The 15,290-nt window shown below is 41.6% G+C and overlaps 2 protein-coding genes across 3 annotated transcripts; both read left to right on the top strand.

Annotated features, from left to right (window-relative positions):
• The first annotated feature begins 404 nt into the window (after window positions 1-404).
• LOC109745060 (uncharacterized) lies at window positions 405-5,336 on the top strand. 2 transcript variants are annotated; one of them, XM_020304199.4, is made up of 7 exons: window positions 405-988; window positions 2,775-2,811; window positions 2,939-3,175; window positions 3,246-3,293; window positions 3,898-4,328; window positions 4,440-4,527; window positions 5,028-5,336. In XM_020304199.4, exons 1-6 carry the CDS (start codon window positions 666-668, stop codon window positions 4,513-4,515), a joined length of 1,152 nt encoding a protein of 383 aa, XP_020159788.1. In that variant the 5' UTR covers window positions 405-665; the 3' UTR covers window positions 4,516-4,527; window positions 5,028-5,336. The 2 variants fall into 2 exon arrangements, with proteins under 2 accessions (XP_020159788.1, XP_073361007.1); XM_073504906.1 differs by lacking the exon at window positions 5,028-5,336 and having other exon boundaries at window positions 4,440-4,943.
• A 5,545-nt stretch (window positions 5,337-10,881) lies between these two features.
• On the top strand, window positions 10,882-12,462 carry LOC141027690 (uncharacterized). The gene is made up of 3 exons (XM_073504907.1): window positions 10,882-11,079; window positions 11,227-11,273; window positions 11,373-12,462. Exons 1-3 carry the CDS (start codon window positions 10,992-10,994, stop codon window positions 11,661-11,663), a joined length of 426 nt encoding a protein of 141 aa, XP_073361008.1. The 5' UTR covers window positions 10,882-10,991; the 3' UTR covers window positions 11,664-12,462.
• Window positions 12,463-15,290: the final 2,828 nt, after the last annotated feature.

The following is a 15,290-nucleotide window of genomic DNA, read 5'->3' as shown; positions in this document are numbered from 1 at the left end:
GTCTGACGTGGTTGAAGATAGAGTAGGAACACATAGCCTCATAGGATCTCGACAACTAGACCCGCCATAAGGCACCTCCACTGGCCCCACATTGATGTTGAAAAAGACGCCTACCTCTCCACCGCCATGCCGCCACTCTCTAGGAACGAAAACAACGAAAAACACAAGAAAACAAACAAACACCGAGAGAGAAAATAAGGTCCACGCCACCCGATCGTCGGAGCGGTGATCGGAGGCGAGGGGATGCGTCGACTCACCGGGGACGTCTTGGCTACATCGCATGGTGACCAAATTTTCGTTACGTGCCCTAAACCCTTCCAAATTAGCCACAAACACACATGATCCACCACTCAAGAGCCTAATGACAACTTTCTTTTTCCAAAGCCCTAATGATAACTCTTGATCTGGCTGGGATCATTAGCCACTCTAACCACTCGACCGGGAGGCCCCACCCGCAGCTTAACAAAACCACCTCCGCCGCTGTCCCCGTTCCCTTTTCCCCTCCGATCGCAGCAGCTTCCGCGAAGACGGAGCCGCCCCCATTAAAATACCGAACTCGCCACGCCCCCGCATCTCTCCACCCTCCCCCGCTCCTCCTCCTCGGGCTCCGCCGCCCCCGCCTCCGCCTCCCCGAATCCCAGCCCTAGCGCCCGGCGAGCGCGGCGATGGGCGCCGTCGCCTCCACGGTGGCGGCGCGCTTCGCCTTCTTCCCGCCCTCCCCGCCGTCGTACGGCGTCGAGCCCCCGCCCTCGCCGGCCGCGGCCGCCGCGGACGGCGCGGTGGTGGAGCTCAGCGGGGTGCCCCGGCGGGGCGGCGTGGAGGCGCGGCGGCTGCCGACCAAGCGCGGCTCGGAGGTGGTGGCCATGTACGTGCGCCAGCCCGGGGCGCGCCTCACGCTGCTCTACTCCCACGGCAACGCGGCCGACCTGGGCCAGATGTACGAGCTCTTCGTCGAGCTCAGCTCGCACCTCAACGTCAACCTCATGGGGTAACTACGTCTCCCATCTGTTAGTAACATTTCGTTATGAATTATGGTGCTGTTAGCGTTAGTTTGCTTGATTACGGTGGTAGGAACTGGATTTAGTAGAACTTGACTGCTTGGGTTTTGCTTATTGGGGCTCTGTTATTCCGTAAAAAGTCGATGGAAGTTTAATCTTCAAGGTCGTGCTGGCAGTTGGTTGTGCATCCACGCCTTCATGGAAAGTAGTATTAGTCTTTAGATACTTTTGTGATTTGATTGAGGTTGTTGAACCCACGGGATGGGAATGTCCGTGAGGCCGTTGTTATCGGCTGGGTGGTCCGAAGACTAGGCCACTCTGGTCAATAATTTGTTGATTTGATTGAAGTCGATCATTATTTTTCTAATAAATGTTAGAGGATTTAGGACTGATTGCGAAGTTTGGATGTTAGTGTGCTGTGCTAGTCAGTGGTGGGAACGTCTACTTTATGTCATTGTCACTGCTAGAGTCGTTTGACAACTCTCGTATCTGTGCACGTAAAATGAAACATTTGGATTCTAGTGTTGAATTGTGAATCTTCTGATCATACCTTCAATAATTCAGTTGGTAAGGACTGAAGATCCATTGTGTCGGAATGTAGTTTGGTCGCCATTTTTGGTCAAAATCTGAATGCCTCATTGGCACATTCATATGTTCTTTTACCAATATTAAGATTCTTGCCCTGAGGAAAAATAAAAAATAAAAGGTTTGCATCATTGTTGTTTGCTCCGTTTGGATATTTATTTTTCCTAGTGTAGGGATCTTATACTGTTAATGATGAAGATGGGGGTTTTACCTTTTTTTTTCACTTCACTTATAATTAGATTCTTGTATAATTATTATGGTTATTGTTTCTGTTGTACCTGCAAAATTGGTTGGGTTTGACCAGAAGTTTTAGCTATAGATTTGTTTGCCGAAGTCTATTAAAACGTGAGGCCATTGAGTTCACATTTAATTTAATTCTTGGTTCTTCTGTTTAATGGACCCCCCCCCCCCCCCCCCCCCCCCCCCGGGATTATTTGATTTGATCTTGATAAAATAATGAATTCCCACTTGGGCACTTTGATTAGAACTATTGTCCGTTTCTTTCCAGTTCCAAGTTTAGATTCGGTGTAGGTGTAGGTAGTAGTGAATAAACGAAGGAGCTTTTGTTGGTAGCTTCTGTTCCATCTACTCATTTGAGTGGGTCAGGCTTTTGATGAGGGAATTGGGCACTCCTGATCAGTTACTATGTTTATAATTGATAGACTGCCAGATGGGCTGTTTACTGGTTAGATTAATTGAGTTGTCCAGTTGATATTAGGCATACCCAGTTTCAAATCTTGTGTGTGGAGCAATGAACAATTGTTCTATCGTGTCTCCAGCTTATCTTGTTTGAGTAGTCATTTTTTTTCAGTTGAGCACCATTTGTATCTGTCTTATAGCTCCAATACCACTTTGTCCTTTCTATCATCTGTTTGCATATTTGACTTTCCAAAGGGTCTATCTCTAGTTTTCTTGACCTTATAATATAGAGTAGACCAGTTGTTGCTTTGATGCGTGGCAGCTACAATATGTTATGCAAATTTCAAGGAGATTTCTTATATATTACTGTACTTGCTTTAAGCTCTGTGTTTGTGTTTATGATATGTATGTTTTCTTCCATTTGATACTGTTGATAGTTGATACTTACCAGTCATGATCCTGCTGGCAGTGTCACATATATTTCACTGATCCTAATACCCATTTTGGCTTCACGCAGTAACTAATGAAGTATATTCTTTCCCGCTTTTACAGTTATGATTATTCTGGATATGGGCAATCATCTGGGAAGGTATAGACTCAATCTTTTTCTAGGAAAGTACTTTTCCTCTCCTCTTCCCCTTTGCTTTCTGTTTTAAGAGGTTCAGCTACCATCGGTTTGCATAGCTGACTTGATTTATTTCTATTTGATTCTGCAGCCAAGTGAGCAGAACACTTATGCAGACATAGAGGCCGCTTATAGGTGTCTCATAGAAACTTATGGGGCCTCCGAGGAAAACATCATTCTGTATGGTCAATCAGTTGGCAGTGGCCCTACTTTAGATTTGGCATCTCGTTTGCCTCATTTGAGAGCAGTGGTTCTACATAGCCCAATTTCGTCTGGCTTGAGAGTAATGTATCCTGTGAAACATACATACTGGTTTGACATATATAAGGTGATTATTTTACTTTGTTTCTTTCAGTTTCATCTTTTCCTTGATCTGATCCCTATATTTTTGTTTGCAGAACATTGACAAAGTTGCATTGGTCAAATGCCCCGTGTTAGTAATCCATGTGAGTATTCTAATGACAGCAAGATTCCCTAAAGGTCTTAAAACTCCATATGACATGAAATGCTTTTGTATTTTAATTTTGGTGGTGTTCTTTCCTCCTATGAAAAGGAAATCAATAGTTGGCCCCGTACCAGTTTGGTGGCGCGGGGATGGATTCGAGCCCTTTTTAGATTTGATTATCTCTATATTGTTTTCTCCATTCTCTTCAAATATGTTTCAAGTTAGATGCTTCTAGCACAGTTCTAAAAACCGAACTGATGACCCTAGCCGCCAGGCTGTTGGTTCACTGGTTCATCGGTCAACCTGCTGGTTTGCCTGTCCAACAGCCAGTTCACCTGTTCACTCACTGGTCTTATAAGTTTTAAGAATATTCATTTGGCATAATGTAATTAGTAAAACAATCACATGTAAAGCGATAGATTAAGTTCAACATAGCTGTACTGTTGTGCCTATGTGACTGTCCTTTCCTTTTGAAGAGTACAACTCTTTCCTTGGACGGGAATTTAACAATTTCTTATTATGGTGTTTCGGGAAGAGATGACTGTTCCATAGCAACATCAATATTCCCTCACCTATTTATTGCATTAAAACTATTTCATCTGCAGGGTACGGCTGATGATGTTGTTGACTGTTCTCATGGGAGAGCACTGTGGGAACTATCCAAAGTGAAGTATGAGCCTTTGTGGGTCAAAGGTGGGAACCATTGTAATTTGGAACTCTATCCCGAATACATTAAGCACCTAAAGAAGTTCATCACAGCCATAGAGAAGTCCCCACCACTGAAAGATGATTCTCCAGAAAGTTCAGGCCCTTCAGATCTTGAAACAGGATCTGAAAGTATGGAGAGTTCAAGAAAAAGCACGGATGTGAGGGACAAATCAAGGTCAAGCACTGATCACAGGCGGAGTACAGATCGACGGGAGAAACCAAGGAGCAGCATAGATAGGAAGGATAAAGGCAGAAAGAGTGTAGATCATCCTGACAAACCACGGGCTAGTGTGGATCAATCTGATAAGCCACGGAAAAGCATTGACCGGTCTGTATATTCTTACATGCACTCTGTTTGTTTTACTGTTTAATGTGGATTCCTATTACAGGGCATATCCTTATCTTGTCTTCTTGACTCTTGCAATGCATTGTGTGACAGCTTTGGAGGGATGATGAGGTCGGTTAAATTGTGCAATATTGACTGCTTCAAAGTAACTTCCACTTCCGGGAGCTGAAAATAGTGGAAGGTTAGTTTTGATAGTATCTGTATTTATTTCATCTGTATAATCTATTCAATTGGGTGTTTTTAGTTTTGCTGTGGAAGGTGTATTGATTTGGGTGAGGGTTATGCACACTGAATTGTTTCGTGAGAAGAAATGATCATTCATTCCCGATCCCCTGAGTTTTCAAAGCCATTCATTTGGCGCATCAACAATGCTACTCCCACGGAGTATGAAGCAACACCATTGTTACACTGTACATAAGTTGTTGTATCATTACACTGTCTTAGTTTTTCTTTTTCATAGAAACATTTGATAGATAACTAAACTGGGAATTTGTGTCTTCCCTCTGGAAAGAAGTTCTCTTCAAATATGGATTTCTGTCACTTGATTGCTTTGTCATGGAGCTTGAACTTGAAATGAATCACTGGATCATTCAATGTAATCATCATCTTTGTTCAGTTCAACGCTCATGTTCTAGCTATCCTGTTTCTCTGTTAATACAATGTATACTCCCTCCGTCGCAGTTTACATGGTGCCTGCACATTTGAGGTTCAAGTATGACCATCAGTCTGACCAATGAAATGTGGGTCACTGTCAATGTAATTAAAACTCGAAATACAAGGATGACATGTAAACTAGGACGGACACATACTTGCTAGAGAATCATGCAAGAACAGCTTGCATGTTAATTGTTGTGGCTGGTTATTACTCTCTCAGATATATTTTGTCCTAAGTCAAAACTTATAATGTTTCACCATCTTCATATAAAAATATATCAAATTATACTGTACCAAATAAATACAGTATGAAAATATATTTCATGATGTATCTAATGATATTGATTTGGTGTTGTAGATGTTGATACTTCTTTCTATAATTTGGTCAAAACTATAAAGTTCGACTTAAGGATCATTGTAGACAATTGCAAAATGATTGAAATTATGAACAAGAAATTTGTAAGCCATCATAATTGAAGCTAACATCGCTTGACATCATAGTTTTTAGGAAATTTAGGTACAAAACATCCTATTTCGGGGAAAAACAAATGAATTTTGAAGTAGTTGTACAACATCACTTAGTCTTCGCCTTTTTCCAAATTAGTTTATCCAATTCCAATGGGCTTCTTCTGTATCAACCTGCATGCGTTAGTGTGAATGGGTCATTTTTTCCTTCTTCTAATTTGTAGTACATTTCAAGAGTTTTAGCTGGTTCCTTGTTAGATAGTAGGTAGTGAATAGAAACTCAGAAGCCCGTTGGACATGATGTCTTCTTCCGTCATTTCTACTATTTGTGTTAAATTCTTTGTGACGTATGTACTGCCCATTGTTTCAATTATCGATGACAAAATCGATTGGGGCATTTAACCACTGCATAAAGAACGAAATTTTGTTCCAACATAAACAGACAATAACTTTTGGGTCTGCTACGTTATGTTTGTCTACCTGAGACCTTTTGTCAATGTCAAGCAAACATCCAAACATATTTTCATTAATCAAGATGCGGCCATGGCATGGGCAACAATTTATATATTCTGAAATACAAACCACCGTCTTTATTTGTGACACATCTATCTTAATGCACATGTATCATAAGCATCATGAGAAGTTTGTACCCGATTTTAAAGATGCGTGCACGAAGAGTTTTACTTCAACAACAAGTGGCTTGACTTGTTGTGCGAGTACAATCTTGAGGACAACGGATGGTAAACCTATAAGTTTTGTGAAAAAAATGGGATGCTACCTATCATGATTCTTTTACACAACTGATATGACCTCTACTCAAAAGGACCAAAGGAATGCATAATGTTGTCAAGAAAAGATTTTCTGGGAAACTTAGTCTTTCAAAACTCCCTGTAGAATGTGAGAGGGTTTTCGCTAATCTTTGTGAAATTAAGTTTGATGAAGATTTTAATTCATGTGAAAAAATATCCGAAATTATGCTGAAGAATGTAGCTGAACATATACAAGGAGTGTGCATTTAGAATTTGAGGAAGAATTTTAAAAGACCATTTTCATTGTCTTGTAAACTGTTACTCCCTCCGTCCTAGTATCAAAAAACGTCTTACATTATGGGACGGAGGGAGTCAAAACGAAGTTTTCAATATCAATAATGTTTCATTTTGCCATCACAACATATTATGAAGAGAAGGACAACATGTGCAAAAATAAAATTTATATTGAGAAACAAGTAGGAAGGTAAGTTTGAAAACACATGTTGCATGTATCTCATGAAGGGTGGCATCCATTCATTGAAGTGTTTGTTATCAAAAGAACTTGATGATTTCAAAAAAGGCCATTGATAAGTTGTACATTCGATAATTCTCTATGTAAGATGCAAGAAAAAACCCATGAGGTTCTGCTAGTTTTGACTGAATGTGCTACAGCCAATTTAAAAGGTACAATATCGTTTCGAGTCCTTGGGTGATAAAAAGGCAAATGGCAAACTATCTATATACACGGGGGATATGCTAATCCTGTAATGTCAACCTTGGAAAATGATGTGTATGGCAACCTTTGACCATGGTTGTTTACCGTTGGCGCCTTTTATCGCCCGAGGAAACGTAAACCAAATTTTCTTGCATCTTCGCTTAGATGATTATGTGCTTCCAAGTCCAACTTCAATGAATTTCTCCAAATCATTCATAAGTTCTTTTGATAGTGATCACTTCATTGTAGCGGATGCCATCTTTCATGAGAATGAGATATGTGTAACATGCAGTTTCAATTGTTTCTTAATATAAAATTCTCTTTTTGCATATTTCGTCCTTCTGTTTAGTGTATATTGCGATGGCAAAATGAAAACATCATTCGTATTGAAGACTTTGAAGACATGCTCGCACAATATAGTTATAACATATGGAAGCCATATTTTACGAAACCATATTTGCAATTTAAAACCTGTATACATACATATGAATTCGTATTTTCTGGAAAACATGTAGTGGTCATATGTCAATACTGAGCACTCAATTTGTATCAATTTACAATACAGTGACAAATTTCTTTTAAATTGTTTCTCAAACTCTGAGTACACCCTACTTGTATATGATTCATCTGTGGTCTTCAACAAAGGGAAATTTGGGATGTAATAAATCCGTTTCTTTACATGTGAATTAAAATCTTTACCAACTCATTTTTACGAAGACTAACATAAACCTTCTCACATTCTACAAGGAGTTATGAAAGACCGATTTTCATACGAAATATTTTCTTCAAGAGATTATTCGTACCTTAGCTCCTTTTAGTCGAGGTCATATCGACTTTAAAAGAGGCACATTAGATAGCATCCACCTTTTCCCCAAGCCATATAAATTTTCCATCTATTTGTTGTCCTGAAAGTTCAAGCCGCTTCTTTTTTTTTTACATGAAACTAGGATATGTCTTTCTACACACATCTTTTAAAATCAGGTGGTAACTTCTCAGGATGCTTATGAATTATATGCTCGAGAAATTTAGCAGCATTAACATAAATAATGTGCCACAAACAAAGACGATGGCTTGTATTTTAGAATACATAAGCAATTATTGATGCCATGGTCGCGTCTTGATTAGTAAACTTGTGCTTGAACGCTTGCTTGATATTGCCATTATAAAGGTCTCAAAGAGCCAAATGAATGATTTAGTTGTCTCATTAAATAATAGAGCATACCCAAAAGTTATTGTCTACCTGTGATGGTTGGTTCCAAGGAGCGGAGCAAAGGCTATTTCACTCTTACTAGTCTCAAATGTGGTGTCAAATGATATAAAATCACCAAAGCATGCATGATCCATGATAGACTAACATATGCCCAAAAGAAATGAGCTATTTGACCACCTTCCTCGTCTATCTGAATGGCATAAAAATATATAGAAATCCTCTGTATGCTTATTACTCAAGTATTCTAACTGTTTGCGCATCACTGGATTCTGAATACTTATTGCGTTTGCAATCGATCTCATTATTGCAATCCATCCTTGAGAATGACACTTTCTCGACTCCTCCGTGAAACTCCATGAATACATCTGGCACCATCCCGACTTCGTGTATCTGGCCAATTAGCTTCCTGTCCACTTCTCTAACACATCTTTGGGACCTCAAGCTTATATGCAATTTATTTGGACTAACAAGATAATGATTGTGATCGATACAACCTTTTGCGCTGTCCGAATCTCCTCTTTGCTGACACTCAACTGATCACAAGCAAGCATCGCAACCCGTCATCGTAGTGTCCTTTGACTCGGTTCTCAATGTCCTCGGTTATTGCAATTTATCTGATTGGTGCTTTGTCTGGCTGTTTCTAATACTGAACCTAACCTTAATGGCATAGGTGTTGTGCATCTCATAAGCTTTGTCCTTTGATTTGAAGGACATTAATTCCAGCTGCAGGAACGATTCGAATTTGCCAACTTTAACCACGTGTTGTACTCCCTCCGTTCCTGAATATAAGTTTTTGTAAAGATTTCATTATGAACCACATACAGATGTATATAGATGATTTTAGAGTGTAGATTCACTCATTTTGCTATGTATGTAGTCCATAGTGAAATGTCTACACAGACTTATATTTAGAAACAGAGGGAGTACAACACAATGAGTTGAGACTGAAAGATAATATCATTGACAACATTTTTCCAAGACAAAGTAAATGATCCATCTGTATCAAAATATAAGACCTTTTTTGGTCTAAATTTAGAGCCAAAAATGTCTTACATTTTAATATTTTGTTAGTTAACTTGATGGTGAAAATGAGTGTCAAAAAATGTGTCCGAGCCTTGTAAACCCGAGAGAAGGTAGTACTCCTACTTAACATTGGAAATAAAGACTCCCACAGAAATGCTATGTGATCATGTGTAGTACCCTTTGTTCTCACAGAGGCGTCTAAGGCAAAGCACCCCCTGCATTGGGCGTGGCCTAAATAAAGAAAACCTACACCTATTAGATTGGCTTGCCGTACGTTAGCGCTGGCAGCGCATCCATCCAGATCCACCACAAAGCAGCCCACAACAACAGTTAGGACGATGGAAAAGTTGATCCACGGAAGTTGTGAAAAGGTAGAGTACTCGCTGGTACTACATCAGCTCTCGGTTCGAGCCGCTTTGCTGCCCCTGCAAGGAAGAAAATGTGTCCCTGCTGCATCCGTCCAGAACCAGGGACGCGCCGAGAAAGAAAAGCGAGAAGCGACGGGCCCGCCTGCCCGCTCGGCTCGGAGGTCGCGCCCTCGTGCTCCGGCCGCTCCCAGTGCGCGCAAATGATGCCGTCGCCGGAGCCCGACGCGGCGTTGCACGTGCTAGCAGCTCGCATGGTAAACGCAAGAGCTGCCTTTTGCTGCTGGCGTACGTGTGCGTTCTGAAGTCGCCTGACTGCTGCTTCTCCACAACAAATTCGAATGTACGTATACCTATTTTTGGTAGGTTCAGCGAATAGGCAAACGGAAAGAACTTCGGTTCCATGAACCTCTCGGCCAAGTGTGAATCGCGAGGACGTACACGAGCACAGCTGGCACAGCCTGAAGTCCCAGGAGACCGAGTTGACCGTCTCCAAGAACGCATTCCGGGGCCAGTGCCTGTTCCCCAAAGCACCAGTACCAAAGCTCTCATTCGGCATCTCGCTCGTGCTTTAAGAGCCATCAGCAGCTGAAAAGAGGAACCGTCAAGTTAGTCCACGCTCGAAAGCCGAATCAGTGTACCGAGTACCGACCAAACCCATCCAACTGCAAGTCTGCAACAGTTGACGCTCGAAAGTCGAATCATGTGCTTCTCCACCTCTGAAAACTGACCAAATTCAGCCGACTGCGAATGGTTTTGCCGCCGACGAGCGTTCACTCCTAAGCTCCTGAAATTCAATGGCACCGACAACGGCGGTGGTGTAACACAGGTGTGTGTGCGATCTTGCGTGCGCGCCCGTCTGATTCGCGCCCGCCACCGGTTGTTTGCGGTCATCGTCTGGGAGTCTGATGTGTAAACATCGTCTGGGAGTCTGATAAGTAAACATCGTCTGGGAGTACGTGTTGAGAACCAGAACCATTACTTTAGATCAAATGGAGGAGAGGTCGAAGCCCTAGGTTCTGGCCTTGGTCACCGAAATCCTTTCTAGTTGGCCACTACACTTTGCTTGTTGCATGCATCCACGCGGGCAGAATGCCCAATGCACCCAAAATCTTCAGCCGCAAGCAATGGCAGATCCTTGGAGCAGTTTTAATTCACAGTTCACAAGAGATCATCGGAAACTACTGCTTGCCAAACGACAAGGGACAAACTTTGAGCACTCCCAAGGACGTGAATATACTCAAGCCAATAAGAAAATGCCGAGGGATCAGAGTACTATATGGCCTGCAAGTACAGATGCGGCATTCCATGCGCGGGAGATACGTGCCACAAGGTCGGGCTTTGACCAATGAGGTGTCGAATGTCACTATAAATCCGCCCTCTCAGTGTCCTGCTTTTCTCCTTCCCTTTCCTGTTCGTTAGTTGCACGACCGACATACTCGACGAACAGGGCCACGGTTAGTTATGCAGCCGTTGAACTGCGTAAGCTTCTTGCTTGGGGTGGCCGTCCTATCGGCCACCCTTGAGCCCTTCGTCGCCATTGCGCACAGAGGTATACACCGATGCTCCTGAGTGTTCATGCCAGAGCTATATGGCCTTTCATTCGACTGCTCTTTTCTTTCTTATAGTTCACACTGGCACAGGCATGCTCTTCTGTGATTTTGAACAAAACTCTGACATGCTTACTCTTTGTTCTCAGAGTTGCCGACGGCAACTGACAGCGAGAGAGGACCGGAAACCAGGCTGGTAAGTACTGCAAGGGGTTGTCAAAAACTTGTAGGTATTTCGATGAAATGCACTATCCGCCGGGGATAATGTCTAACTAAAGTTAGTCTTGATATGCAGGAGCCCACCGTTGACAGAACCATAACAGATGAGGGAACCAGAAGCAATGCACTGACAAGAGGAAAGATGGTTCTTGGAGATGCAGCCATGGAGAAGACGGATGATAGAAGCACAGCAAGCTCAGGTGCAAAACATCCTGTTGGACAATGTGGGCATGGAGGAGGGAAGGATTTGAGTATGGACTGTTATTTTAGGGGTAGGAAACTTCATCCAGGGGCTTACTTCGATGGCCACATACCCTTCACCGCTGATTACCGTAGACCACGGAACCACCCGCCCAAGAACAACTAGTGGTGGATAGGGTATAGCTAGCTTGTTTCCCTTACCTTTTTTCTTTTTCTTTTGGCTGGCCATTCTATTTGTCAGATATGGCCTTCCTTCTTGTTAGATATAGGTGTTTAGTGGTGTTGTGTTTCTCCTGTGTCATAATTTAGTAATATCAGTGCTTTTACTTTAGAAAGGGTGAAGCTTATGTTGCCAGCTTTTAATTTCACAGAAGTCATTCTCAGCAACGAAATGGAAGAATTCATGAACTGACACACTAACATTTTCTGCTGGATTTGATATTCCCTCGTTCTCAATAATGCAGGAGATAGAAAAAAACACCAATAGCGGTTGAGATGGATAAAGGTAGGTATGAGTGAAACTCTGAAATTTGTCCAATTCCACTTCCACATTCACAAGGAAATATACATAGCAGTCAACGTGTGTCAAAATCGAGGTGGATTCAGTGGAGGCTGGCCAGGGAGACTCTCCCCGCCACAACACGGTGGCACCCCGCCGGTCTCCTACAGTGACTTCGGTAGGAGGCAGCAGGAGGCTACTTTGCCCGGCGCCGTCGAGGTGAACAGATATGCTCACTATTTTTTGAGGAAACCCAACGAGGCCAATTGGTTTGAAGTTCCAAGTATTATTCTGTATTTTAGCAGAATTTCCGAAAAGCTAAACCACATCTTTGTGCGCACATAAGTGGCAGATGAAAGACATTACTACTTCTAAGATAATTTTCACATAACAAGGTGTAAATATATCTCGAAAATGAATATATAACATACATTTTGAGGATCCAGAAATGATATAGCCTCGAAAGTGCTTGAAACCATCCAAAGAAAAAAAAAGAAACAATCATAAGATATACACGCACCATGTATGAATGGCTCTATGAATTGCTAGTCTGGATCATATGGAGCCTAAGCTAGTCTTTCAAAGGCTTTTCGAGGTCATCATGATCCATGGTCCACAATATTAGTGAAGGCAGTGTATAGATCGACAATGTGGACATTTTTCTTTGACTCCCACTTGTTTCAAGTTACTATTATGGATGGATGCACCCTATCTTGCGCTTGAATTGCTCGGATAGCTCCTCATCTCTTGTTTTTCTCCAATATTCCAGAGTTCTTGGTTCGTTGATTTGGCATTTGCGAGCAAGTCTTGAACAGGCTAGACTTGAACGGGAGTATTTATAAGTTGGACATCATGGTCATGAGATTTCTATTGTTCCTCATGTAATTGAGATTGAGCTACTCATTGCATGAAGTTTTCGGTTCATCTTTTTCTTCTCCTTTAAGAAGGGTAGACAAAGCATGGAAATTGAACGATCACATTATTTACGGCATATACTCTCGCGTGATAAACAATGATAAGGCAGTTCTTAAATGACTTGATTAACACTCATCGCACACTTAGCTAACAAAAAAAATTTGTATACCCGCACCCACCTGCCTCTTTCTAGAAAAACCGGGTTCAAGAACATAAAATCACACTTGTGAAGACTTGAGTGCCGCTCCGTCAGGTAAGATAGGTCTGCTTGCTGACACATATATGTGGCATGGGCCATGCTCAACAGAAAGGCACAATTTTGTTGTGAATTTCTGTGCCAATGCATGCCATTTCAAAGAAAACATGTCAGCATGGATATGGGGTGGGAGGGTGTGTCTGGCTTAATGCAAGGTTGGAAGGCAGCATCGCATAAAGGATGGATATAGTGGTCTGGCCTAGTAGCGAGTCTACCGTTTCTTTCAATTTCCATTTGTCCGTTCTTTATTTATTTATATTTTTAAAAATATTCTAAATACAAAAATTCCAAAATTTAAAGCTATCAATTTTTAAAAACGATCGAAATTAAAAAAAGGTTAATGCAGTAAAACAAATGTTAACTTCAATTAAAAAAATGTTGATAACATTAAAAAAATTGTTTGTGAGATTAAATTTTTTAACTCATGTTAAAAAATGTTTTGGAACAAATATAAAAAACAACACATATAATAAAAGTATGTTAATCATTTATTTGGAAAATATTAAATGTGTATCAAAACTCTTCGAGCTATATACCAAAATGTACAACGTGTATGAAAAAAAGTAGACATCACAAACATATATTAAAAATCTGTTATAGTGTATATCTTCCTGATGTCTCCAAGCCTTTCCTCACCTCGCCTGCCCACGAGCGGATCGTCGCTTCCATCCTTTTCCTTCTCTCTCTCTCTCTCTCTCTCTCTCTCTCTCTCTCTCTCTCTCTCTCTCTTTCCCTTGGTATCTCTGGTGTAGGTCGGTCGGTGGAGCGGTGGTAGTGATCCCGGCTGGTGTCCGCCGTCGAGTCGCTTCGCGGCCAGGAGCGCCAATCATGGGATGAGGCATTTCGGTCCACTTTTATCTCTATTTCAAAGAAATCTCAAACATACACTTAAGATGTACGCGGCCAGCAACAATTTTTATGAAATCAAGTGCATATGCTCTGTATTTTCCTTTTTAAATATATCTCGGAGATGAATATATAACATACATTTTGAGGATCCAGAAATGATATAGCTTCTGAAGTACTTGAAACCATCCAAAGAAAAAAAAACAATCATAACGTATATAGGCACCATGAATTGCTAGTCTGGATCATATGGAGCCTAAGCTAGTCTTGATCTATAAATTCTTTCAAAGGCTTTTCAAGCTGCTTCATCACTGCCTCCCACCCTGCATGGGTCGGGTGCATGTCGTCTCAGTAGAAAAATTTACTAGACTTGTCGCACACAGTGTAAAAAAGCTCTGATGACGACTCGCCTTGCTGTCAGGAGTAGCCCTTTGCATCCAAGCTCTCGCAGCACGGGGACAACTTGCGCTTAAATTGTTTGGATAGCTTTAAGCCCTTACCTATATAATGTACATCAAATAAAAATGTTCATATGAAGTAATTCAAACACACCACCAAATCTCCTCTAATTAGATTACAAATTTTAAAATAATACGACACTTGTGTTGTGTATGCATGTTCACACATACCTGATCCATGATGCACAATATTAGTGAAGGCAATGTATAGGTCGACAATATGGACATTTTTCTTTGACTCCATCACTTGTTTCAAGTTACTATTATGGATGGATGCACCCAAGTTCCCAAAGATATTGCACACGGCATAGTTGTTCGTTCGACGTATAGGCACGTATAGGTACAACATGTTTGACGCCCAATCCCGCTCCCGCGCCAACAATTAACTCGGACGAACAACTACGCCTCATTGGACTGCTGCCAAACGTATACTGAGATATGTGAAAAATACTTTGAGTATTGGCCTAATATTTAGCAAGTCATCATCCACACTTGTTAGTGTGTTTTCTGACTCTGACTGGGCAGGTTGCATAGATGATAGAAGATCAACAGGTGGCTTTGCAGTCTTCTTTGGACCTAATTTGATCTCATGGTGTGCAAAGAAACAGGCCACGGTTTCCAGGTCAAATACTGAGGCAGAATACAAAGCATTGGCAAATGCAACAGCAAAGATTATATGGGTGAAGTCCATTCTTAAGGAACTTGGCATATGTCACACACCAACCCCATGTCTTTGGTGTGACAACCTTGGTGCTACATACCTATCTGCTAATCCTATCTTTCATGCAAGAACCAAACACATAGAGATTGACTATCATT

The sequence above is a fragment of the Aegilops tauschii genome, chromosome 7, assembly GCF_002575655.3.
Source record: "Aegilops tauschii subsp. strangulata cultivar AL8/78 chromosome 7, Aet v6.0, whole genome shotgun sequence".
In the NCBI taxonomy this organism is placed as follows: domain Eukaryota; kingdom Viridiplantae; phylum Streptophyta; class Magnoliopsida; order Poales; family Poaceae; genus Aegilops; species Aegilops tauschii.
The sequence above is the reverse complement of the archived record's forward strand: the minus strand, read 5'-3'. Positions and strand labels throughout refer to the sequence as shown.

What these genes read in the sequence shown, in the direction of transcription:
- LOC141027690 (XM_073504907.1), top strand. Translation starts at nt 10,992, where the DNA reads ATGCAGCCGTTGAACTGCGTAAGCTTCTTGCTTGGGGTGGCCGTCCTA. An exon ending in CGTCGCCATTGCGCACAGAG is followed by an intron (nt 11,080 to 11,226) that starts GTATACACCGAT and finishes CTTTGTTCTCAG; the next exon opens with AGTTGCCGACGGCAACTGAC. An exon ending in GAGGACCGGAAACCAGGCTG is followed by an intron (nt 11,274 to 11,372) that starts GTAAGTACTGCA and finishes CTTGATATGCAG; the next exon opens with GAGCCCACCGTTGACAGAAC.
- LOC109745060 (XM_020304199.4), top strand. Translation starts at nt 666, where the DNA reads ATGGGCGCCGTCGCCTCCACGGTGGCGGCGCGCTTCGCCTTCTTCCCG. An exon ending in ACTGGTTTGACATATATAAG is followed by an intron (nt 3,176 to 3,245) that starts GTGATTATTTTA and finishes TTTTGTTTGCAG; the next exon opens with AACATTGACAAAGTTGCATT. An exon ending in CCACGGAAAAGCATTGACCG is followed by an intron (nt 4,329 to 4,439) that starts GTCTGTATATTC and finishes ATTGTGTGACAG; the next exon opens with CTTTGGAGGGATGATGAGGT.